Genomic DNA, 27,362 nt, shown 5'->3' with positions numbered 1-27,362 from the left:
ATTAAAGCGATACCAATCAATAATATGTGTTTGAAACATTAATATGAGCTATCACATCAGTTGTGCAATGCAGTAAAATTGTTAAAAATCATCTAAAAAACAGTTAGAAATTACTATTGTACGGTTTGTCTTTTAAGTATACAAAAAACTACGTTAAAAATGTGTTCCCAATGTTCCCTTATATACACTAATAACAAATACATTTTAATAATAATACATTTCAAAAATAAGCTGTCTTATTGTGTAATAGTTGTGCTGCTCCTATCCTAAACCTAACCTAACATCACAGAAATCAACCCTCGTTAACCCATCAGATGTTTCATGCTTCCAATGAGTCATCTACTTTTACGTGACCATTTTTTGGTATTTTCAAATCCGCCGCACATGAGAAAGCGCTTCCATAGCAATGTGTATTCTCTTCGTCCTGTAAAAGAAAATTAGTGTATTTAGTCTATGTTAAAACTGAATCAAGAACTCATACTATTTAATTGTAAAGTTAGCGTGTTGACAAAATATCACTGTGAAAACAATACTTTAAAATAAATTATATTTTTGTAAAAAAAAACAAAATTCCAATTAAAGTTACGATAAAAACCGCCTTTACTTACATCAAAGTTTTCACTGAGCTCCTTTTTAGACAAACTTTCTATCACCGCACAAGCATAACAGTCACCAAGTAGATTATTTGTTGTCCTCATCCTGTCTCTATAAACAATTCATAACAAAAAGGGTAATCAAATAGAAAATTGAATCAAATAGATACACAATAGCTTATAAAAACAGGTAATTTCAAACATCATTTCTTGAATTTGTTTTTTAAGTTTGAGACATAATAAAGGCATGCATTATGGGGAGAAGAAAAGAAAGGTTAAAAGAAGTTCTTTTACTCCTCGGCCAAAAAAGAATCATCTGTAGTCAAATAAGTCATCAGCTGTACATTTTTCAAAATTATAAAATCACAGATTTTGCCATAGAAAGTATTCACAGTTGATAAAAGTAGTATTGCATCGTTATGAAAAATCTTTTATGATCATCGTGTCACATTGTATCAAAATTCAAACCGATTTGATAAATTTGAATTAATTTTTTTTGTCAGTGGAGTAATAGGAGTTGCTTCTAAATAACCGCAACAGTTGTTCATAATACATATATAATGTATAATCCAAATATAAATCCCAAAGTACCCATGAACTTTTGAGAAAACTTAAAGTTACACCCCATAAACCATATACTTAATATTTTTTAGGTTTTTTTGAGAGGATAGCAGGCTTACCTGAATGGGAAAGAGTCCAAACTGGCACAGGATCCTCAGTTTGGACTCTTTCCCATTCAGGTAAGCCTGCTATCCTCTCAAAAAATCCTAAAAAATCTAGGCCCTTGTGCTCTATGCTACACCCATATACTTAATATGTTCGTCATGACGAGAACCCTTGCGCAAAACTATCCATTAATGCATAAAATGCCCTTTAAGGTCGTAATTCCTTTCTAAAGGGAACTTTCCATACACCTAATGTTAAAAATACCTCAGCTGTACTTATTTGTTTGTTATTCTTTCAATTTATTACCTTATTAAAATCAGGTGTGATTATTTGTTTGTATTACTGTATTCTGTTTTGTTTATTTTAGCTTAACTTAACCAATCAATCGTTTTATTTATTATCTATATCTATTACTTATTTAATACGCAAGCAGATTTTTTGTGACAATTACTCCTCCGAAACTACTGAACCGATTGACATGTTTTTGGTGTCATTGGAAAGAGCGTAACGTGAAGTTGTGCAGGAAACTTTTTTTATAGGGAAATAATTAGAGAGTGATGCCCTGGGGCCCTTTAAAGATTTGTTATTCTCCATAAGATTAACATGGGACATAAACATTGTTATGAAACTCCAGCTGTTGTCAGAAATGCTGTTCTGCTATTTAATTTAATTTGTTTACAAGGAGAATTGTTTCTTGGTGCCATGTGGTCAATGAGTTACACTTTTGCATATATTTTAAATGATATACACTATATAAAATGATGGTACTGTAATACATTAAGAGATATTCATTTAAATAATCAATAGGTACGATTGAGCCTTTGCCTATATGTTTTTCCTGGTAAGTGTGTTGTAACTGTTCCTTATAGTATATTATAGTATCTTAAAGTAAAACCAAATTATTCTTTTCAGCATTCTCACCCCGTAGCGAAGCACGGGCAGAGCAACTAGTTACTTATTTAATACGCAAGCAGGTTTTTTGTGACAATTACTCCTCCGAAACTACTGAACCGATTGACATGTTTTTGGTGTCATTGGAAAGAGCGTATTGTGAAGTTGTGCAGGAAACTTTCTTTTTAGGGAAACAATTAGAGAGTGAGGCCCTGGGGCCCTTTAAAGTTTTGTATTTCTCCATAAGATTAACATGGGAAACAAACATAGTTATGAAACTCCAGCTGTTGTTAGAAATTAAAACTGAGAAGTAGAACATAAACAAATGTTAATTGTAAAATTGTGACAGAGAGGTTATGCAGAAAATCAGGTAGTTAATGGTTATTTGGTGCTATTAAAATAAAGACTGAAATTTGTAAACGTACTGGCGACAATGGGTGCCGGGTGATACCATGCAGACTACATTATCATTGACAAAGACCAACATAGACAACCTATTGCAGCTATAAGTGGGAAACATTTCTACAATACACTAAAAGCCAGAGCAGCTTTTGAAAAATGATAAAATATTTACAAGAAATGTTGATTATATTGAACTCTTAAGTACATTGTGAGTATTATCATTAGTTACGTAATCTTTGAGTTGACTCTTTTAAACTCATCGGAATTTATGACTTATATTTTTTCTTAAATAAGTTATTTGTTTTTAAATAACTCATTTACTTCTTTGCGATTGCTCGATTTCAAGCAACATGTACACTAGTTAATACTTATGAAGTCAAATGGGGTGAAGCCCGTGGGTAACAGCTAGTATGTGTAATAGCAAAACAAGATGTTTGATTTTGTGGGCTTACCTACAATCGTAAACAATGTAGGAAATTATTCTTTTGTGATTAAGTTAGCGTAAATAATGGTGCAGAAAAGCCAAACTGTCTATCACACCAGCCAGAAGAAGTGCTGTACCAACCCTTGCTCATTTTCCAACCCCATACTGGCTAGTTGTTTCAAGCTTGTGTCAAAACGAGTCACTTCCCAAGTCAGTACAATAATCGTACATTAAACCACTTACACAAACCAATCAACGGCAAAGAGCAGAGAAACGTCTTCAGTAGGAGCGTTGACCGTGGAACACAACATCAATACGAGGACGAGGGCGGCTGAGGGGACCGTGGCACTAGACATGGAGGCTGCAGTACATGATAACCTGCGAGGACAGGATAAGCGGACAAATATAACAAAACAAAAACATATTTGTGGGCATGACTTAATAAAACAAATGTTTTAAGTAGTTGGAAGTCACTATTAAACACTGCTGACTAACGTTTACAAAAAGGTTTCAAAATTACTTTGCAGGATTTGGAGAAATAAGTTGGAGTCAGATATAATAAAGTTTAGTTAATGGCTGAATCAACAGCAAGGACAAACTGTAATCCAAGGCATCGATGTAACTTAAAATCACAACTCATTTTCACTGTAACGGGCTACCCACACTTTCCAGAAACGTTCCAAGCAGGCCACAGTGCCGATTTAGTTAATGGGCCTGGACCCAGGGAGGCAAGTCTTAGATTTTTTGGGGGCGTTCGGAAGAGTAAAATTCCTCTACAAGGAAGGTAGCGCAATTGTCTCTCAGGCATACAGCGCATAAAATGCAAACCACAGGTCAAGGTCCAATGCCAAGCGAAAATTCAAGGCTACCAACATCTTTTCCATATAAAAATATATAAAAAAAGAAGTCTTACCCTAGTGTTAGGAGGTCTCCCACAGTGAGTGCAATGTTGTTGATTTGTGCCAGAAAGCAGACAGACACACTAAGGAACAGAGCAGTTCCATCCATGTTGATGGTTCCGATGGGAAGAATGAACTTGGAGATGCGAGAATCTACCTTGAGTCTTTCATCCAATAGTTTGAAGGCCACTGGAAATGCAGCGGCTCTAGCACAACAAACCAATGTTTCATTTAATTTAAAACATTGACTTTTTGATACTGAAGTACTACGCAATACTGAAACACAAAACTTAAGTCACACTGACTGAAGTCTATATATACCGGCTTTAGCCAAGGCCACACTAAAAACCAGGCTGTAATGCTCGTCAAGCATTTCGTCACGATAGAAGACGGCAATGACATATTGTTTGCCTTTTGTGATCAGCTGCTTGTTTTAATCTTTCCTTGGAAAGTAAATAAATAAATACCTACGTCATTGCCGTCTTCTATCGTGACGTCATGCTTGACGAGCATTACGGCCTGTTTTTTTAGTGTGGCTTTGCTTTAGCCAATAATAAAAGAACAGTTGAAATTTTTCATAAAGTGTGTTACTGTATCCCTTTTCTTTCTATTAATTTTTGTCACTGAGATGGTTAAAGAGAATTGGAAATAGTTTACAGTTAGTTCTTCCTTCTTGCGGTGGATTTTTTTCAGTAAAGTGAGCAAAGCAAACCCTTGTAAAATGAGAACCATACAGGCTGGTGTTGTCTGTAAAAAATCACTTTTTCAACCTTTTTTAACATAAATCAAGCTTCTTTTATTGTTGTTTTCTGTTTTCATAATGCACATAAAGCTGTTACAGTTGACTCCCTCTTATCCAGACTCCAGTATGATCAATATTTTTGGGCATCACTCACTTTATTGAAATCAGGAGAACACAGTCCTTGTCATATCACAGTTAATTGCACATAAACATTGATAAAAATACAAAAATAAAACTAAATACAAAATCACAGACTAAAGTTCTCATCTCCGACGTTTCGCCACACCAATAAAAACGTGCGGCGTTTTCAAGGTTTTTTCTACTCACGTAAATGTTGTGAGTGCCTAACCACGATTGACGACCCCGGTTGTGGAGGAGTGGGAAGGGGAGGGGAGGATCTGTTATCTAGATCAGCTGATGGCATTATCTTCTTTTGTTTTGATTTGTCAATGCATCCTTTAATTTCTTTCTCTATTAACGTATTGTAAACAGGGCTGATGTCAATGGATGCGTTGGCTAATGAATCTTATCCGGGTTTTCCGGTTAAACTGACCTCCCCAAAAACTCGTTAAAACGGACCGTTTAAATGCATACTGTATACAGTATTTGACTTAAATTTAGGAGAGCATTGTATTTAGACACGTGATCTCTGGTCTTAAATCTTTCCCACGAGAACAGTCGTTTCAATAGAGTACCGGGCACTTCCTTCCGCTCTAGTCCGGTTAAACCGTTGTGCTGATAAAAATTGTCCGGTTAAAGAGATGTAATTTCCGCCAAGTGCAGTCCGGTTAAACCGATGTCCGGATAAAAGGGAGTCTACTGTGGTTTTAACCAAATAATTTTACTTCTTAATTTTTTACGGAGTTAGTATGCTGGATTAGCATAAGAACAAACAGTTACAAGTTATATGGTTAAAGACGTAATTAATTAATCCATCCTTAGTGATTTAAATTTAAAATTCTCATCAATTAAATGAAAGAGTAAAATCACATTCTAAGGTAGTTACATAATCAATCAACATATCAATGAAACGTGTTTGAAATTGAACAATATGTGAGTATTTTTGTCCCGCTGGATGAAGTTAGTATTGCAGAATTATTACTTAATTGAATATGCATATTATTGTAGAAATATTCCATCTATATATGCATGGGATCAGCTGTAGTTCATTTTTGGCACTATTTCAGTGCTGGCAACAAAATAGAATTGGGAGTCCTTTCATAGAGCGCTATAATAGGTCTGCGTTCACTAGAAATAACCAGAAGAGAGTGTCTACACTTTTTCTTTTATGAAAGAGGCTGATATTTCATGCTTAATGTGCTAGGTGTTTTATTTACAATTCAATTAAAACAAATCCAATTGTGCTTATCACTAATTTATGCTACTGGCACGGAGGAATTTTCTTTCCCTCTGCACCCTTTCAAGATCGGATCATTGTTCTTTCAGAGATAAAATGTTTGTAATTTTTGTATACACAACTACTTAATATTTTTTTCCCAACAATAAATTAAAGTTCATTAAATGGGTCGCAAATTCGTTGCACTAATTGTAGAATGGGTTTCCGTCACAAAAAAAACTCCTTGTATTAATAAAATACAACCGCCGCAACAAACTTGCAGACTAAGCAAATTTCCATTCACCTGAATTGATTTTCAATTAAATCTATTTAAATAACATTAGGTTTAAGGAGTTTTAAGGAGCATTAGATTTAAGGAGCTCCGTAACCGAAAATATTGTACAAAAATACTTTAGTATACCAAATTATTTGTTAGTTAAGCTCTTTAAAATGGTCTAGAGAGAAATTGGGAAATGTTGTGTTTTCAGGGTCAAAAATGTGAAAAACTAATTTTTTTTCCTTTGAAACTTAACCCATCTGTCTTTGATCCTTGAGCTCTTAGTTCTGGCTACAAAGAAACAGCTGATCTTAGGTTTGTAAACTAATCTGGCCATGTTCTAAATTCCTTTCCTGAAGACAGAGCCAGTATTCATGCTACTCTAAAGAGGCATTCAATCAATCACTAATTTCACAATTTTTCATTCAAATATTTGAGTTCAAAAAAACCCCTTTGTTTTTGTATCCTTATTCCAAAAATGTTATATAAGTTAGACAGATAACTAACAATTTATCATGGGAGTTCTACAACAAAACAACTTACTTGGAAGCCGTTGCAAAAGCAGTGACGATGGCTGGACCTAGACCGGAGTAGAAGGTGTATGGGTTTTTACCAACAAACACGTAGTAAATGAGCTGCAGGATGATCAGCTGATAGAGCAGGACTCCCGTGGCCATCGTGAGGATGAACCAGGACAGTTGGGTGAGGGTCAAGCTAAGGTCGGCCACGGATACCATCTTCCCACAGATGATACTGCCTACGCCCAGGGGGGTAAACCTGTGTAGACATTTCAATGTTTAAAGAACATTGTTGGAAAATTTAGGTTTTTTTGCAAGTGTCAGGGCAGCAATTTTCCATCACAATAAAACAAACGTTTTAACATTTCAGAATCTGGAGGCTCTGTCTTCAGGAAAGGAATTCAGAACATGGCCAGATTAGTTTACAAACCTAGAAATGTTTCACCGCAACCCTTATAATGAATAACATTGCTCCATCATAAATTAAAAGCCAAATTGTCACTTCCTGAAGTTTTCAATGTTAATCCATGTTGTGATGGGTGTTTAAAAATTGTAAAGAGTGAGACAATTAATTTAGGTTTAACCATAAACTCTTTTGAATACTGAAGTAGAGATCCCATCTACCAGGTGTAGCTTTGTTGTACTCTAATCTAGAAGAGAAGATACTACTTAAAAATCTTCTTGTGTTTTTGTGGACACCATTGGTGTTTTTTAAGCTTTTTCTTGTCACTATCTAAACTTGAACTTTTTGTAAGATAGCCCATTAAGAGATATCCCAAAGAAAAATTTCATCTGAATACAGGATGCATTTAATTTGGATTCAACTTAGCGACCTTCAGATTTGAAGGTAAGCGTTATAACCACTCGGCTACCCAAACAGCGTGTCTCATTCTTGATGGTATCTCTATAGCCAAAGGTTTTACAATACGCTCAACACAAAAACACCATCAGCTCTATGAGAATCTGCACCAAAGGCAAGTTACACTCACCATATCGCTCCCATCAGCATCTTCATCAACACTTGGTAGATCACTGTGAAGAACTCTATCACAATAGCTTTCTGAGGTCCAATAGATCCAAGCACCGATCCAAAGATTATGCAGAAGAAAATAATTCCCAGGGTGTTGGTGCCATTCCTAAAAAAAAAACAATTTGTTTTTATCTACGTGATAGTATGACAGTGGTGTATTTTACACTTTTTATGAGGGAACAATATAAACCATTGTTTGGATTATACCTGACTTAAATCTGTTGGTTGATAGCACAATTGGTTTTTATAAATGGTAGGTGAGTCCAAAATAAACTGATCTTCTCAGGATCGAACCAGTAACTATAGATCTAAAGGTGAGCAGTATCTCCACTTAGCTAGCCAGTCAGTTATTTTGTCGGCAATTTTGAAATGTATATGGATTGGTTCGACGAATATTAAAATTGTTATTTGCTAGGATAACAATTGGGATTTATGGGGTCCAAAAACAGTAAAGAACTAATTTGCCAACCAATAACTTTGAAAACATCTACTTATTGTTGCTAAAATCTCTGTCCATCACTGTTGCAAGAATTAAATTCTCTGTATTCGTTATTATGAAAACCAGATTAAAAGCAATAAGTGAAGCTTATTTAATGCATTAAACCAGTAGCCACTAACACTAAATAAAAATTTATCCTGAAGTTTAAAAATAGTTTTTTTACGGTTTTATGAATGTCATCCTCTTTAAAGTTTTTCTATCACATTTTAAAATACGTTTAGGTGAAACACCATGATAAAACCACATACCTGAAAGAAAGCCTTCGCTTGGTTGGTACTGCAATATCTGAGACATTTACTACTTCAAGAGAAAAATTATCTGCATTTTGACCAGGCGTGTAATATTCTGTGTATGTCTGAAACATTCAGAAGAAGGAAATTGAAATCTTACACTATTAAACACATTTTCAAGATTTTCCCCTGAATTCAGACTTTATTTTTTAAATTACTCCACAGTGTTATGTTGAATATAACAGTTTTTTGTGATCAATATGAGTTGTAGGTTTTGAAATTTAAAAGTAAATTACAAAGGTACAGAACAACTTGACATACAATGTTACCTGTTCAAAAGCAGACTGAAAGATATTGTCAGGTACAAGATTTCTGGAACAAAAAATTATCAAAACACCATCATGCTAATTCCTCACAAAATCTTACAAATCCTAGGTTTTCAATTTACAGTATTATATAGACACATTTGATTGATGGCAAATATGGATAGTGAATAAATATTGGCAAGGTTTCTTGTATTTTATTTGTACCATACTTTGTGAGACCATGTAAGTTCCAAGAACCAAGAAGAAACTTAATATAGCAGTCCTATTTTCAGTCCCTAATTGTTGATAGGTGTAACCGTAGACTAAACAACACAAGTAGACTTTCTAATCCAATTGTGAATTTTGAAGCTTGTTTTTCGTTAATAGTTCATGTTGGTGACACTGATCACTAGTGTCGACAACATTTGTTTCTATTATTTTAGATTTAATATAATGATTTATGCTTTAATGTTTGGGTAACAATGGGACGAGTTATCGTTTATGATTAGATTGGTTTATTTGGTTAAATGAGGTTTTAAATGACTGAAATAAGAAACAAACGGTAGACACCTCTAAAGCGCACCGAACAGAAGTAACAATAAAATTGTCTTCAGCTGATCTATAAGGGTGTTAAATTTACTAAGGGAGTATGTTTATCCTATGGTATAACATGGTATAACCTACTGCTTTCCTGTATCGCATTCGTGAATTACCGTAGTACAGTAGTACTATTGTACAGTAGTAGGCCACTGTAGTACCTAGGTAAATCCACATATTTACAAGACGTCCTAGGAAGTGTATGGTAAAGATTTTGACATTGAGTATTTTTTGCCAGTTATGCGCTTGGATAAGTCTTCAACTGAAATAGGAACATTACCTACCATATGTATAATAACAATGCAGTCTTTTTGTGTTACCTAATTCTACACTTAAACATATGAGACAACAACATACCTGCCCATGTCTAAAAATCCATCCAGCAAATTGGTGTTTCTCATGTCAACAACGTTTGTAATGTTGCTGTGAAAGTCTGGACTTCCTGGATGTATAGTAATCACCAACAACTAAAAATGATAAAAAATTCTTTAAAACTTCTAATTACCATTGTGTCGTAATACAATTAAAAAATATTTAAGGACTAGCTGGCCCGACAAACATCGTCCTGTCCTAATGCGGTTTTATGTCAAATGCTGGTTCATTTTCAAGCTGAGCTCGTTCGCATCGCTCAATCACTTCCTGGCTGAAGTTCGTTGGCTACATTGACTCACCTTATGGTTGGAGCTTGTTTGCTGCACTCACTCACCTTCAGGTTTAGCTCGTTCGCTACGCACACTTGCCTCTAGATTGAAGTGAGTGAGCTAATGTAAACGCAATTTTTTTGGAATTTTAAAAATCAAATTGCTAAATAATGGTTGGATTGATTATAAATTTCCTTACATAAAAACCTTCCCCTGGCACTAAGGATTATACAGATTGTTGTTGGGGGTGTCAGACGTATCTAATTGGAAAATGTTCTAAATCTGGCACTAACAGCACAAAACCTAACATTTTACACATTATTTAGAATAATTTACTGAACTGACAGAATTGTCAATACCTAGGAAGTGAATTTGTAATTAAAACTCCTTGACCATTTACTTAAAGACTCCATCTACACAAAACATATCTCTTCCAATTTCTTTTCATTCCTTGATTTCAAATTTTTGTCTTCCTTGTGCAAATATAAACTATAGTACGATTCGGTCACTGTGCAATATGCTATATCATTCACATTTAAAAGGTATTGGCGTTTTAGAGACATGGTAAAGCACGACATTTTCAGAAGAGGGCTATACAACAGTTAGTACTTTTCAGCCAAGGAAGAAATTGACAACCAAATGTTTGCAATTACAAAAGAATTATTCTTGGCTTGTGCTGTGCTTGCCAGCAAAATCAGTTTAGTAATTAGAAACACGAGGCCAAAATCTTTAACAGCATCGGCAACAGAGGGACTAATCCTCTAAACTTTTATTAAGCTTTATAAGATAAACTCTTACCGGTACTTTTTACTTGCAATTATTTTACATAGATTGTAGATCATTCTTGTTATTTCAGTGTTATAATGTATGATAGAACTGTTTACTATTTCAAACTCATTTGTTTAAGTTTTTGTTTAAAAATTTTGTAGTTCTTTATTTTGAATCAAAGGTGCTAATATTTACAAATTTAATGTTTCTGTAGCTATTTTGTATGTTTAATTGCTGGACATTAACCTATAATTGTGCTGAAAATTTTCTGAAACATTTAGAGTGCTATTCTACATGACCTAATGAGTTTCAATTACGGTATTCTTGTAGACATTTATTGTTCCATTAAATTATTATCATTTAGGCCTAATGATAATTTATTATTATTTTATTTATTCTGCAAAGTAAAGTAGAGTTGCCAAGGGCACATAAACAGAAAAAAACCAGAACCCCAAAAAAATTTTTTCTTAATGCAATCATGTCTTTCAAACTAGGGGGAAATATATCAAGCCTGGTTTATTTCAGCATTACTAAAAACTTACAATAATTACTAAATTTTTCATTTTATTAATGAATATATTGATATTATAAGCCTTACCAGTCCTAATGCCACATTTAGTGCTGAAGTTGATATAAAGTAAAGTATTGTCCGTGCAGCGATGCGTCCATTCTTCCGAACATTTATGGTGGCTGTCCCTATAAAATACAAAATTTTGTTTTAAAAATATTTCAATGCAATTTAAGTGACATGTGCTAGCCTGATTGGGGAAAATATTAATTCTAGTAGGTTGAATGGTATGAAAAAAAAACATGTCTTGATAAATTTGAAATCATATAGAGAATATAGGAATATATGGTAACATATACCTTTCTATGGAGAAAATCAAACAAAAATAAGATATAAATACTGTACCAGCAATAAAAGTAACTTAACACAGAGTAGACCTACATAAGTACAGTAGTTATCAATAATAGCTATAGGGTGCATTTAACCAAGTTTAGGCAAGATTTTCTAAAAACATATCTGTTACAATACCTGGTACAAAACACAAAATGTTTGAATGTATGTAAATTAATTATTTGAATCATTATATAACAACTTAAGTAGCCTAAATATGAGGATCTAACATCCTAAAATGTTTTTATTTCATGTTCAGACTGGTCATATGATATTTTTCTTAAAAAAAGTACCAGTTGGTGAATATGTCTTTATAATAACCCTTCACAAATCCAGGAGTGTAGAGGATTATTTTGAGCCAATAACATTTCTTATACTTCCGCCAACTTAGTCATACTCACCAATGATAAGGCAGGAAATTACGAAGGGAAGGATCATAAGCTTGAGGACTCTCATGAATAGCTCTCCAGGATAAGATATGAGGATTACAGTATCCTCACTCAATCCCATGGGTCTGAGGATCAATCCTGCACAAACAATATACAATAGAACCGTACCCATTTGTTGCCTGCATCTTGAGTTGGTATTTTGTATTCACCCTAAGGAAATGTACAAAAGTACAAGGAATGCAAGCTAGAAAAAAAGGTAATTGGTATACCATAAAATTCATGAAACTACAATAGGATATCAAAGATCTCATCAGTGGCTCTTAGAGGTTCAATCAACTGTGTTTTCATTGAGTAAAATTCTGGCAACAGCCAGAATCCATATGGATTACCTGTGGCATGCATGCCAAATTGCTAGCTCAACTTAATCAGAAATTCTTAATTTTGATTTGTTCTTGACTTAGTCTAGTGTAGACAGTGTGGTCTTGACTAGTCGAGGTACTGCCATAGATAACACACTCCCTCAGTATATTTCTCGTCCTTATGGATCAGCAGAAGACAATTTTATTGTTAGTTCTGTCCGGTGCACTGTAGAAGTTCTGTTTGTTTACAATTTGTTTCTTGCTATTTCAATCATTTAAACTCTGTTTAACCAAATAAAACTATCTAATAATACCGATAAAATCATAAACAATAACTTGTCCCCTAGTTATAAAACCAAATAGTACAGCACAATTCGTGAAATTAACCCTAAAATAATAGAAACAAGAATAAGACACGAAAAACGAGCTTCAATATTTACATTGGGATGAGAAGTCTACTTGTGTCGGATAGTCTAAGTGACTCTATTATAGGTTTATTCAACCGTGTTTTCATTGACTCAAATTCTGGCAACAGCTGTTTCATATAAATTACTTATGGCAGGCTGCATGCCAAATCGCTTGCTCAACTGGATCAGAAAATCTTTATTTGTTCTTGACTTTATCATGGAGTCTTAAGAGGTTACTTTGTCCATTGTCTACTTCAGATTATAAAGTTGATGGTCCATTGGTACAGTTAAATTAATAATTTACCAAATCTGGAGAAGCAAAGGGTGTGTTTTAACCCAACTATGAGTGAAGGATCGGTGTAGAACATCGATGGTGTAGAATGGAGGGATGCTTTGTGTAGCTAGTTTTCATAAGATTACCGGTAGCTGTTTCTTTAGAGGACATTAGTGAAGATTTCAGTTCCTATTTGAGTTTGTTTAACACCTTCATGGAGGTTTTTGAATATTTTTGTACCAAAATATCAAAGAAAAATATTAAAATGTAACTTTTCTGGTTTTAAAGTAATAATCCAAGGCCCCAATAGTTTTTATAGTGGCGCCTTGAATGTTCCCTGCTTTTAGTTATGTAGCTGTTATGTATCCTGGCCTGTAAATATGAGGAATATTTCATTTAACTTATTAATTTATCATATGGTTTTGTTTTTGTTATTGTCTTTGTGTTATATCAATTTTGTAAATAGAAGTGTGGAATAAAAATGTTTAGTTTTTCCGATATAGTTTTATTTGCATCACTGAAGAAGAGGTAGGTGAGTAGTAAATTAATAGCCATCAATTTTACTAGCTCTTGCACCAGTATATTTGAATTGGTAGTTCCCGTTTATTTAACAACTGCAAAACAAATCACTAAGCTTTTCTGTTGAACCAGTATCAAATAAAGAACACAAACATCATTACACCTTCTCATTTGCCAATGATAAGCTCAAAACCTAAGATGTAGGTCAGGGAAGATGACAAACTAAACCACCTTAAATTAGAGATGTGCATGAATGAAGCAGGGACAGTAATTCTAAGGTGTGTTTCCAGTGATGTTATGTTGAGGCAGGTGGTAGGCTCATTCATTATCATTATGAGACTTCATTGCCTCATCCTTTCACTTTTGCCAACTTGTGCCAAATTGCAGCCATTATAATAACACATTAGGTTTGTCAGGGAGTTCTTTAAATTGTAGTGCCAATATACTTAGAGCCACAGATTTATAACTTTCACACATCAACACCAACTTGTGTTTTCATTTTTTAAATCAGTGTCCTAGAAAACAGGCATAATATTTCAGCCTAGAATGATAAGTTTACTGCCAGAGTCCAAAGTCAATGTTAGGTATCTACTCTTGTTATGAGTACGTGTATGTGTGAAATATAAAAAAATGGGTTCTTTTTCCAATGACCAAGTTGATGAATTTTATATTTAATATTATCAACTCTCAATGATTAAATAAAAACATGTTTAAACATTTTTACAAGGCTTGAATAATGACTGTAAATGGGTGATTTTAAATAATTGAGTATGACTGAAATGTACATATCACAGATAAAATTAAACTATATATTCCAATGTTTCATTTCAAGTGTACACTTAATTAAACTTATCCATCCAAGACAATGATAATATTGTACAAACTATATACAAAAATATTGATATTTGATGATAGAAATGAATAAAACAATATTATTTATAGTGCTTTTAGAAATTCCACTCACGTAAAGGGGTGTTTGCATTGGAGGTGGTTGAAACTTAATTAAGGCCGTGTATGAGGCTTCATGATAAAGCAAAGCTCAGCAAATACTTTTACTATTTAACTGAAGTAACTTTGTTTACACAAGGAAATGGTTTGGATAGAAAATGTATATTTTACTTAACATTTTAAAGCAAAATCAATAGGTAAATAATAATGTAAAATAAAGACAATAGATAATGTAATAATAAGGTAAAAGTAATAATGTAATAAAAAGTAATACAATGGTATCCAAGAATCAAAATCTAAGGATTGATTAGTCTAAAATAACTTCTTGGTTAGCATTTTACATGTTGGTGATGTATAAAAATTTAATCAAATATGTATTCCAAAACTTCCCGATATTTCTACGACTATAAAGTTGACAATGCGGTAATCTATGTCCTGATGATGGCCAGTGTGACTGGTACATAGTATAAATCGGTCACTTTTAATACAACTTTGAGTAAATGTTTACTAAATTATAGACATTTTTATAACATTTATCATTTATTTAATATTTTGTTAACAAAACAGGCTAATCAAAATTTATTTGATAACCTATTTTAGCATAACTACATGTAAAAGAATTAATAGCTTACCACCAGTATTAGTAAGTGGCCAAATTTTAAGCAAATGTTTATTTTTCTAAAAATATTAGTTGAGAATGAATACAAACAAACAAAACCAGTACACCAGCATGAATAGAGTAATATAATCACTGATTCTAAAGGGAAAATATTAGGTAAAACCATGGCTTGTAAGTGCAAGGTTTTTATTAGAGAGAGAATATGGTTGCCCAAAGCCAATATTGACTATACTTTATGAGGGTCCTGGCTAAGGTAAAGGAACCTTAAATATTTCTTGTTTTGGTATATTTTTTGGTTTTTCCTTGGTGGTTTCTTTAAGTTGTGTAATTATCTTATAAGACTGAAATTAGTACAGATATTGATTCCTTTTTCTACTGTTCGTAATATAATAGCACAAAGGATATTGGATATTTAGTAATTTAAATGAAGGCTTAAATTAACACATTTTTTGTCGCATGTTTAAACACCATGCAAATAAAACAGTGAACCATGTAACATTTTGTAAATGTAAGTCAACGTCTAATAAATAAAAGATTATAAAACATGCATTTGTAATTATAGTTTAGTGCATGTCTACCAATTTTAATGGTTAACATATTTCATTTTTGATAGTGAGCTAATTTACAGAGGATGATGTGGATAACATTGTCAGATTTGCTTGTATTGATAGAAAATTATTTACAAATTCATATTACTTGCATTTCGACTGGAAAATATATTGTATAACAAGTTTAAATCTGCAAAAAATCATTAGATAATTTTTTTAAATTATGTGATCATAAATAACCATTAGTTCATTAAAAAAATTAATAGATGGTATTAAAAAAAACATTAGATTATACAATTATAATTAGATATATTTAGATATATCATTAGATCATTTTGAAAAAAATATTTGATTTAGTTTTAATGAGGTAGGGTTTACAAAATATAAAGCAAGTAAGCCCACTGAAATGATAGCTTCAAATTATAAAGAATAACACCAATTGTAAGTTTTATAGGGTATGGCATGGTCCCCTAACTTTAAGAGAAACAAAACCTTTGAATAAATAAACAACATATTGCTCCTATTACATGCACAATAAAAGAATTGTAGGTACTTCTTTTAGCGAATTTCCCATTAGGAATAAGTTATTGCCGTCCTAGACATGACTTTGTCATCTTATAAAATCTACGAGATGGATGTTTAATGTAATGGTGATAACGAATTTATAATACTTTGGTCTAAAAAAAATTGGAAATTTCATATAGGCTTAGTTCATTCTTTTTTGCTAAACTATTTACTTATGTGTCAAATTCTTTCATTTTCAAACTTCGTTCATGGTGTAAGATTGAGAGGTAGGTTCTCACTGAACATTCAGTTATATTTCATTCATAGACGGATTGGCAATGGGACACTACCATTGCCAACATTGTAAGTGATGGGTGAGCAAAACCATTTTTCATGTCCCTACTTGTAACAATAAATAACAAAACATGCCAACTCATCAGACAATCACCTTGTCCAACACAGGGGATTTGGAAATAATTCAATAGGTTTAAAACTTATATTGGTAAACCTGGTAATGGTTATTGAACTTGAGGGCGCCAATGTTTTGCCATAAAAAACTAACACTTTCACCAAACTGTAACTTTATTGTTTCAAAATTATGAAAAGGACCATTCTTGTTGTAGATTATGCTTTTGATATATTTAGCTCTAAAGTAAACAGTTTTCAAAATATTTCCTAAAACCAAAAAACTACGAATTTTTCAATTGTTACCCCCGTTTTCCACAAGCACGACTCATAAAATGGTGTACCTTTTTACCAAATATTAGGGGACTATAGAACAGTTTGGAGTCAAAGGTTAGCTTTCACTTTGGATGTTGAGGTTAGGCCTTTTTTGGCTAATTGTACGCTCTGCACTAAATGGAAACAACCGATGTTTGAGGTTTAGGTCTAATTGCACCGTACTTCATGTTGTATGTGAATCTATATAAAATCATTTTAGATATTATATCAAAATAAGGGGTTTTTGACATGCTAAAAGCTAGATCAGTTGTAAATAAGTACCGGTACTTTTTAACGACATTTTCTATGTTATTAATGAATAATCATTGTAGTCAGTAATCCAACAAATTGTAAACTGGACTCATTTGATTTTTAGTAAGGACATCAAAAAACAAAAAGCTCTTCAACCTACAGACAGTAAGTTACATATGAAACATCCCCACTGACAATAATCCATGAATTGAGCTGGAACATTAAGGCTTCATAGCATTTATCCATGCAAAGTCGAGCAAAACTCACTAACCTGTACTGAGGCCTCCGAGGACTCCTGCGGCGGTGGCTATCAGGAAGAGGTTGTCCTGGAGCCATCGTCGCAGACACGAGCCTGACCACTGGCTAGAGGAGCTGGACATCTTGTCTAGCCGGTGGGGTGGAGCCCTAGGCAACGACATGCCGAGGCGTGATCAGTGGAAGGGTAAAACTAAGCTATTAAAAGTCTCTGAGGAGGCAATGTCTCCCAAGCGACGAAACGTGAGTACAATGTCAATAAGATTACACTAGAGATATAAGTGGGATGTGTTTTTCATGGTTAAAACAAACAACTCACTTAGTGCCCTCTCAATTTAGTAGGACTAAGTTTAATTTCGGTTCAAGTAACGTACAAAGTAAGTTTAGGTAGAAATTTCAAGTATACATACTGCGTTTTGGGTTTTCCTTGTTGTATTTTGTTATAAGTAGTGAATTGAGGCTATATCAAATAGGCCGTCGAATCGAATAAATTTTGATCCACTTATCAACTATGAATAATTAACAAAAAAATGCCAGATAAATTATGAAAACGTTAACCCATGAACTTACATGATTGAAGGAAAAATTGTTGAATCAATACGTATAGAACGTAAAATTGTGTATGACCATAATACACGAAATGATAGTATGGTTAACAATACCAAAACAGCTGATCCAACAATGGGCCCAGCTGATTGTAACTAGCACGGTACATTGACTAACTGTATCCACTATGCCTGCGTACACCTGACTGAGATGTTAGCTGTTAGGGTTTAGGGTGGTATCTAAGCTCCCGCCCAGTTTCAACCCATATCGACCAACCACCCTAAACCCTCCAACCATGACTATTGTTGTGTACCATATGCGATGCAATTTATTGGGTCAATTTTATATGCTTTTGGCATTAGTTTTTATGGCCATTCCATTATTGAATTATAGTATTAGTACAAACATACTGTAATCTTTTCTTTTAGCGAATTTCCCATATAGGGAATAAGCTATTACCGTAGGTCTCATGGTAAGACCTAGACCCGGGACCGATTTACTTTTTCGTTTTGAGGTCCCCAGAGGCCAAAAACACCATCCGTTCAAATTCATATATATATATATATATATATATATATATATATACTAGCTGACCCGGCGAACTTCGTATCGCCTAAGTTTTAGGTTTCCCCTAAGACAGACCGATGGAAAGAAAGTACCGTTACGTTTAATTTTCAAGATGATCTCGTTTGCATCGCTCAATCACGTCCTGGTTGAAGTTCGTTCGCTACGCTCACTCACCTTTGGGTTGGAGCTCGTTCGCTACGCTCACTCACCTTTAGGTTGGAGCTCGTTCGCTGCGCTCACTTGCCTTCAGGTTAGCTCGTTCGCTACGCTAACTCGCCTCCAGGTTGAAGTTCGTTCGCTACGCTCACTCACCTTTTGGTTGCAAATTAGCTGTTGTCATAAATGTAAAAGAAATAATAGTGCTGCACCCTGTTGGTAATCCTTGTAACTTTAATGCTATTGAACATCATAGAACAGAACCAACTTGTTTAATTGAACAGCTGTTAAGATTCATTAATTCCATTTCTCATAAGGTTAACATGGGAAACTCCAGAGCCACTGGGGCGGAGCCCTTTTAAGAATTTCGAAACGGGAAATAGTTTACGTCCGATTCGCATATCTACAGAATTTACACACCAAATTTCATAACGATCGGTGAAGTCGTTCCGGAGGAGTTTGCAGACAAACACTGTGACACGAGAATTTTATATATTAGATATATATATATATACATATATATATTTATTTATATATGTGTCCGTTAGCGCGATAACTCGAGCAAAATTGATCCGATTTTGATGAAATTTTGTACAAACGTGTAAACCTACTTTTATTCGAACGAGTTTGCGAACCAGCATAATCGGACCATGGGATCAGGGGTTTATGGGGGTTTTATGGGGTAAAAATGGGTTTTTCTCATTTTTGACCCTAAAAACTGAAAATTTCTAAATTTCTCTCTAGACCATTTCGAAGAGCTTAAAAAACTAATAATTTAGTATATTGAAGTGTTTTTGAATGTTCATTGACTACGGAGAAAATTTAAAAAAATGTAAATTTAAAATTCCCATGTTATTCTTATGGAGAATAAATAAACTGTTCTAGTTTACTTGTTTATGGATATATTTTAATCAAATTTGGCAATTTGGTTTATTTCATACTAAGCTATCAAAAACACATCTCAACATCTTCCCCGTAGCAGCAAACCTAACTACTCACTAAAATTAATGTTATTTAAATAGGAAATAAATCTGAAAATTTATAGGGAATATTTTAGTAGAAATCAAGCCGGGTAAATGGAAATTCGCTTAGTATGCAGGTTTGCTGCGACGGGGGCATTTAAAAGGTGGTGCCTGGTATATTTAAGAGTTATACTGTAGTTAAAATTGCATTTTTAATTTTAAGACATCATCAAAACCTATAAAACGTTACAATTGTGTATTTTAAGCTGAATATGAATGCTATGAGCGTTTAATGGAGTGTCCAGCTTTGTTGTAGACTTAGACCAGCCATTTCTTTAGTCAGGACCATTTATTAAAAACCCCAATTATGAAGCAAGCTTCGCAATTCAAACCAACAAAAATATTCTGACGTTTTTTTCGGATAGAGCCGTGATCTTTTGATAGCAAGGCGAGCACTTTAATCACCCAGCTACATATGAATATTTGATGAGACTGGGATGAGTGAGATACTTGGTACAGCTCTGTCAATAAATCATGCTAATGGTTAGCATCTTCCTGTTACCTCTACCTGTTTCACCTGTAACAATTGATAGCCTTAGTGACTGGTTCATAATTAAAATAGGTTTTTTTATCGTCACTCTTCCGCCACTTTATAAGTTGTACCTAATCGTGCAACACCTTAATTTTACACGTAAATGATCGTATTAGTAGGACTATTTATCTATCTATCTATATATCTATACTATTATAAAATACCCCCGCCGCAGCAAACCTGCAGACTAAGCGAATTTCCATTTGACTGATTGGATTCACACTGAAATGTCTACTTTTAAAATATAACATTTATTCCCTATTTAAATAGAATTAGTTTAACAAGTACTTAGGTTTGCTGCATCAGGGAGGGTAAAACTGTTTTTTTTTGTAAAATGTTAATAGTTGGTAAGAAATAAAAACATTTTCCAAATTTGATCAAAATATTTTCATAAACAAGCAAACTACAACAGTTTTCTTATTCTCCATAAGAATAACATGGGAATTTAAAATTTACAATTTTTTGGAATTTTCTCCGTAACCATTAGGCGCATAATAACGCTTCAATATACTAAATTATTTGTTTTTTTAAGCTCTACAGAATGGTTTGGAAAGAAATTGCTAAATTTTATGTTTTTTGGGTCAAAAATGGGAAAACCCCATTTTTACCCCATAAAACCCCCCGTAAACCCCCGTTCCCATGGTTCGATCATGCTGGATCGCGAACTCGTTCGAATAAACGTAGGTTTACACGTTTGTACCAAATTTCATCAAAATCGGATCATTTTTGCTCGAGTTATCGTGCTAACGGACACATATATATATATATATATATATATATATATATATATAAATATATAAATATATATATATGAATTTGAACGGATGGTGTTTTTGGCCTATAGGGACCTCAAAACGAAAAAAAAAATCGGTCCCGCGTCCAGGTCTTACCATGAGTACTACGGTAATAGCTTATTCCCTATATGGGAAATTCGCTAAAAGAGGTGGTTGCTGTATGTGTGTATGTGTGTATGGGAAAAGTAAACTCGAAAAATACTGGTCGGATTGGGCTGAAATTTGGCATGATGATAGCTCACATTCCCGATTAACATATAGGCATATTCTTATTTCAAAAATCCTTTCGGGCTCCGCCCCAGTGGCTCTGGAGTTTCCCATGTTAACCTTATGAGAAATGGAATTATTGAATCTTAACAGCTGTTTCAATTAAACAAGTTGGTTCTGTTCTATGATGTTCAATAGCATTAAAGTTACAAGGATTACCAACAGAGTGCAGCACTATTATTTCTTTTACATTTATGACAACAGCTAATTTGCAACCAAAAGGTGAGTGAGCGTAGCGAACGAACTTCAACCTGGAGGCGAGTTAGCGTAGCGAACGAGCTAACCTGAAGGCAAGTGAGCGCAGCGAACGAGCTCCAACCTAAAGGTGAGTGAGCGTAGCGAACGAGCTCCAACCTAAAGGTGAGTGAGCGTAGCGAACAAACTTCAACCAGGACGTGATTGAGCCATGCGAACGAGATAATCTTGAAAATTAAGAAGTTAAACGGGGCAAAGCCCGCGGGTTACAGCTAGTTATAGATACAAACGTAGGTAGGACGGCTATGTTTAGCAGAGAATTAACAAGATAAAAAAAACAGTACAAGTAAAGAGTATCTGTGTACATTAATTCAAATCAATTACCGTATTTAGGCTAGCTTTCTCTTGGTTTATTTTGCATTTTCCCCCCTCGATAAATCGATCAAATTTATAAGATTCAGATATATTTCACAATTGTTATAAAAAAGTCTTGTGCAGAAGAATCCTAACTTGTATGCATGCATGCACTAAAACGAACATGAAGTCTAAAAAACAATACTATACGTTTTTAGTAGACTTTTTAAAACGTTAAAAACACTTTCGATAACAAAAAATGTGTCTGAAATGATACTACTGTTCTTGATTTTAGCCCAGCAGCTCATGCAGTATTGTGCTTCAATAAAATTAGGCAACTTTCAAAGCTAGAAATGATATATTAAATATGTATTCAATAGTGAGCGCATCAAGGCAGTCACATGGTTCCTAAACCCACTTCACACTTTATGCGTTCCAAGTCTCATAAAGCGAAGCATCGCAAATGCATTACATTTTGTTATTCGGAGTTCTGACAAAAAGTCGATTACAATATGTAAATAAGGGCTTCTAAAGGGCGACGACCTCTTGTAAGCAAATTAAAAGTATAAAAATTCGCTGAAACTATGAATAAATTAATATTGTTCCGCGCAAGTTGATCAAACATAATGATCAATGATCAATGATAATGATCATAATGATTGATGCGCATAATGATCAAACATCTATGTATAAAGTTTTAAACGCTGTGCAGTTTGGTTTCCCTTGATTTTATAATACACTAACTAGTCACCATTACTCATTCATGCAGTACATTCGTAATACACATGGCAGAGTCATCAATTTTGTACAATTCTTTATTTTATTTTACTACAATACGATTTCATAAATTCAAATTTTTAGATGGAAATAGCGTTTTAAAGTACAACGCCATTTATCTAAAACAGTTATAGGCAAGGTATGGATTCAGTATGGATTAATGTTCCATGTAAACTTAAGCCCATATAATTGTCTGTGTAGCTGTGCTGTGTGGTTATAGTCAAGACCTCACTAGGCATTTTAGTGCGCTTGTTTCATGTACTACCGCTCTTCTCTTGCCTGTTTAATTGATTATCAGTATATTCAAATTAATTTCATCCATATTGCATGAAGTATAGGCACCTGATTAATACAAATTCTTAAGTCTTGATTGTATAGTGCTTCCCTTCAAATCCGAAGGCTGCTATAATGATTGGCCCCGAGTGAGATTGATTTTAGACTCAGCCAAGTCATTTGTCACTGTGGCTAACAATTAATGACGCAAACCAACCAAAGGTTGATGCTAATTATTAACAAAACCACGATTTTGACTTTTCCCAAAAGAAAAAACGTTAGTAAATGTCCATAGCGTTAAAAACACAAATAGAAAAAGTTTCTTAGTAACTTATCCAATTAATCTATCGGTTTACTGCTGTTTGTATACTGCTTAACGTTCAAAATTGAACCTCAAAACGTTGATTTTCAAAATTAGACATAAATATAGTGCGAAAAACACTAGGTACTTCCCTATAAATTAAAACTGTGCGCCAAAGAGTAAGGCTGGCTGTACTATAATCTGTGCAACTGCAAGGAAGCCCACTTTGTCGAGTGACTGTAGGAAAATCCATTTTTTATGACAACTTGTTTGGTCATGAGCAAGGCTACTCAATTAACATCGGTCTTGTATAGGCTGAAATTCAATATGGATACTGATGATAAAGAAACTAGTAGTAAGCCGGTTTAAAGCTTGGTCATCAAAGCTTGTTTTAGAGTACGGTACTGTTATTAGCGTGTTATCGTAAGACTGCTTTAAGCCTGATCCCCAGACTTGGGATCTGGGATTGGTTTGAAATCTCAAGCTTAGGTAGGAAAAGTATAAACTTCAAAGCTTAAAACAAGGCTAATTTAAACTTGTAAGCTTGTTGCTCTAAAGCTTGGAACAAGTTTAAAATATTGTATGTTTGTTGAGTGTGGGATAATCATTTATGAAGATTGCGCAATGTGCACTGACTTTTGCTTTCTTGAGAGATAGGACGTGCTATCCAAAACTAGCTTAAACCTGTAAAAATAAAGTAGCAAAACATTCTCCAAAATGTTGGATTTTAATCTGTCGCCTTGAGTGGTTAAGCATGTCCTTAGACAATACAAACCGTATGTGAGCAGTAATTTGGCAATAATTCTAGTCTAATTGAAGAAGTTGGGCAATATAGCAGAACATTGTGCCAGAACTCAACCCACCGATTACAAATAACTATTGAATGTTCAGCAGTAAGAATTTCCCTATGCATGATGTTATTTGTAATGCACAAGTCCTTATTTATAAAAATTTTTTGTAATTTAAACTGTCTTATTTTCGCTCTCAATTAACCAATGTAAGCATAGATCGAATTAAAGTTGAAGCAACACAATGCTGCAATTCGGCCTGAAAGGTTCAATTTGTTTTATCCAAAGTCGATGATTTTACTCCACTAGGAAACAATGTGATTCATTGGATTTTCAAACCACGAACAACAAAGGACGGTAAATGTTTGTTTCGACTTCTAGGAAGAGTTGATTGATCTATTTTGTGGACAGATAACTAAAACCATACTGTAGTTCCAATAGAGCTCTCTGCTCATCGGATAGCTATTCTATTGCTTGGAAAACCCAGCCGCAAACAACAAAGGTGGCATTCAACAATGATTTAGTGTGACAAGCTATTTCATCAGCAAGGCAAAAATTCAACAGAGAAACGACTCATATTTGTACACGGAAGTCCAAGTTAGAGGAAGAGTGGTCTAAAACCAAATGAATCTCAAAAATCAATAAGTAGTTTACATTGTGTTCTAAAGACAGTTATAATGTTTCTGGTTTAAAAATCAACACGATAGTGTTCTAAATGAAACAAAATAAACATACGTTCCCTCAGCAAGATATTATTCACGATTGAGTTGAAGAGCATTTCTCTTGTGGCTAAATATACAGCAACTAATTATACCAACTACTAATCATACGACAAACATTGAGCTCTGTGTGGTTAGCAAAATATGCCACAATATTGCGGTGGGGCACACGGGAGGGACTAAGGCTAACATATCTTGTAGTGTCAGCGTTCGCCGCTAGGACTGCTAAGTTGAAAAAATTTAAATTAATTTTTAATTTTTTATTTTTTGTTATAAAATTAACTTTTTAATTATAAAATATTGTTTTAAAATTATAAAATAAATTTTTAATTTTTAAAATTAAACTGTTATAACATAACCTAACCAACCAGACTTGCTGATAATATAAAAACTATATAAGATAAAAATCTAATTAATGATTACTTATAATTTTTAATTAATTATAAAGTTAATTTTAAAATTTAGTATTATAAAATTAAACTGTCATAACCTAACCTAACCAACCAAACTTGCTGATATGAAAAATTTGTTGACAAAAAGTTAGTGCTGCCAGCGGGTTTCGAACCCCAGACCTCCTGAACATCAATCCGAAACGCTACCAACTATGCCACGAACGCCGCTGAAATCACATCGTTTCGTTACGGTAATCGTGTCGCCTCAAGAGAAGACATTAACCACTAGAGATATGACGTCACTACACCTTTAGCCTTAGTCCCTTCCGTGTGCCCATTCCCACAACATTGTCACAAACCTGAGTAGATCAGGTGTGTCGTCGAGTTTTTGGTTAATTTGTTTCATAAAAGTAAATAAACACATCGACAATCATAAGCAATTTGAACAAATGATGACTGTCATAATTTCACCAATAATATGTAGCTCTTGTCTATTGTTTACAATATTGTTTGTTTTTTTCTTGGAGATTTTTATTTTTTTCCATAAAAAATACACGTAAGTTGTAGCATTGTTGTTGTGGTGCAACAACATGATTTTATGATTTTAAGGCAATATAAATCATTGAGGGTTACCTAACTCAATGGTCCTGGCTTCCAAATCAGCTGATATATGTCACAAGCAAAAATGACACATTGCATTTACAAGTTTATGCACTCATAATTCCACTAATTTTAACCATAAAATACACACATGTAGGCCTATGTCCTTGTCCAAAAGCTGTTCTTATCATTGGGTCTTAAATAAATGGTCTTGGCTACAGAAATAGCTGATCATAGTCGGTAAAAAGTTACACAAGTAATCTCACAAATTTCTAAAAACTGCGTTCTTGCTCAAAAAGTTCAGCTTAAAATAAACACTTTGACACATAAATAATTATAGGAATAATGTATTTAAGTCCAAAAATAATTTAAAATGTTTTCCAACCATTTTTTTCACATGTAACAATCCAATGATGATGAAATCAAAACGAACTGCATAAATTAAAAACTGCGGCGGCGCATTGGGGTAGACAAAAAAGGTCATTGTAGGCATTTGATGAAACATACAACTGCTCACCTAAATATATTAAATTATTATTTCTCTATGACTATAATTTTAAGAATAGCACGGTAAGTATACTGTTTAAAACTGTATGTATTTTTATTTTCCTTATCCGAAGTTCGCTTTAGAAATTAACAAAATCATATATTTTTGATGTGTTTACTTAAATTTGCGTTTTCCAAGCTATATAGAGTAAAATGTTTAGTAGCTCAAATTTACATTTAATTTTGGGAAACACAACAGTGACCTTGAGGTAGTTGGGGATTAAATACAATCAAAACGCGTTTTTCACAACAACAATGGTAAAATTGTGTTCTTACACAAAGATTTCTGATATCTTATACATTATAGTTAGAGATAATTGTCATTCCTTAACGTTTAAATTTTTCTCAAGCAATTTTAATTACCAAAGTGAATAATTCTACTTACGGTAGTGTCGGCGACGTCCGGCAGAATGCGCTCTAGGCCTCCACGTGTACAGGATTAGAATTGGCAAAGATGATCAGCGAAAGTAGCAGAGGCAACCCGCGCAGCACATTGAATCGCTGACGACATCAATTGACGGTGTAACAAAGGGGTAGCGAGCCAAGGAAGTAGCAGCAGGCTTGAGAACATTGGGGTACTTGTGATATTGGGGTCTTTTTAAAGTTGAAATATTAATAAAGTAATCGCCTTACCAAAAACCCGGTGACCGGCGAAGTGTCCCCGTGAATAGACTGAGGCCAAGTGTCTTCCTTTCGGTCAACTCCAACCTCAGTCTCTCCAAAGTACAATTGCTAAGTCTACGGTTTTTGTGGGTCGGTCGATTGAGCAAGCTACGTGTCATCAAGAATTCTGTCTACTAAATGGCAATGTTCTGACACTGGTATATGCATTGAGAAATCCATTTACCAGGTCTTTTACTTTTGAAATATAATCCCAAAATTTAGAAAATAATTTTTGGTGACTACCCGTCACATAGGCGAGGAGGTGGCGAGAGGAACAGACAAGAAAATACCACCGGAGTTGAGATTCGTTTGTTCTTCGTGATGTTCCAATCCAGAGAGCTGAAACCCTACTGGACTGAG

General features: G+C 34.0%; 1 protein-coding gene across 2 annotated transcripts; it reads right to left on the bottom strand.

The window, feature by feature from the left end:
- Positions 1–26,811, bottom strand: LOC128987937 (excitatory amino acid transporter-like). Of its 2 annotated transcripts, XM_054409046.1 has the most exons (13): positions 26,725–26,811; positions 17,527–17,660; positions 12,118–12,243; positions 11,417–11,514; positions 9,767–9,876; positions 8,837–8,879; positions 8,526–8,632; positions 7,738–7,884; positions 6,774–7,007; positions 3,890–4,081; positions 3,220–3,354; positions 609–705; positions 1–424 (listed from the first exon to the last, which is right to left on the bottom strand). In XM_054409046.1, exons 2-13 carry the CDS (start codon positions 17,633–17,635, stop codon positions 320–322), a joined length of 1,503 nt encoding a protein of 500 aa, XP_054265021.1. In that variant the 5' UTR covers positions 17,636–17,660; positions 26,725–26,811; the 3' UTR covers positions 1–319. The 2 variants fall into 2 exon arrangements, with proteins under 2 accessions (XP_054265021.1, XP_054265022.1); XM_054409047.1 differs by lacking the exon at positions 609–705.
- Between the last annotated feature and the right edge of the window lie 551 nt (positions 26,812–27,362).

The sequence above is a fragment of the Macrosteles quadrilineatus genome, unplaced genomic scaffold (assembly GCF_028750875.1).
Source record: "Macrosteles quadrilineatus isolate MER2022 unplaced genomic scaffold, UCM_ALF_1.0 Scaffold_2__2_contigs__length_208266976, whole genome shotgun sequence".
NCBI lineage: Eukaryota > Metazoa > Arthropoda > Insecta > Hemiptera > Cicadellidae > Macrosteles > Macrosteles quadrilineatus.
Note: the sequence above shows the minus strand (reverse complement) of the source record. Positions and strands in the feature narration are given on the sequence as shown.

What these genes read in the sequence shown, in the direction of transcription:
- LOC128987937 (XM_054409046.1), bottom strand. Translation starts at nt 17,635, where the DNA reads ATGTCCAGCTCCTCTAGCCAGTGGTCAGGCTCGTGTCTGCGACGATGG. An exon ending in AATTTCCTGCCTTATCATTG is followed by an intron (nt 11,515 to 12,117) that starts GTGAGTATGACT and finishes TGTATTTTATAG; the next exon opens with GGACAGCCACCATAAATGTT. An exon ending in AGCTCAGTGAAAACTTTGAT is followed by an intron (nt 425 to 608) that starts GTAAGTAAAGGC and finishes TTTCTTTTACAG; the next exon opens with GACGAAGAGAATACACATTG.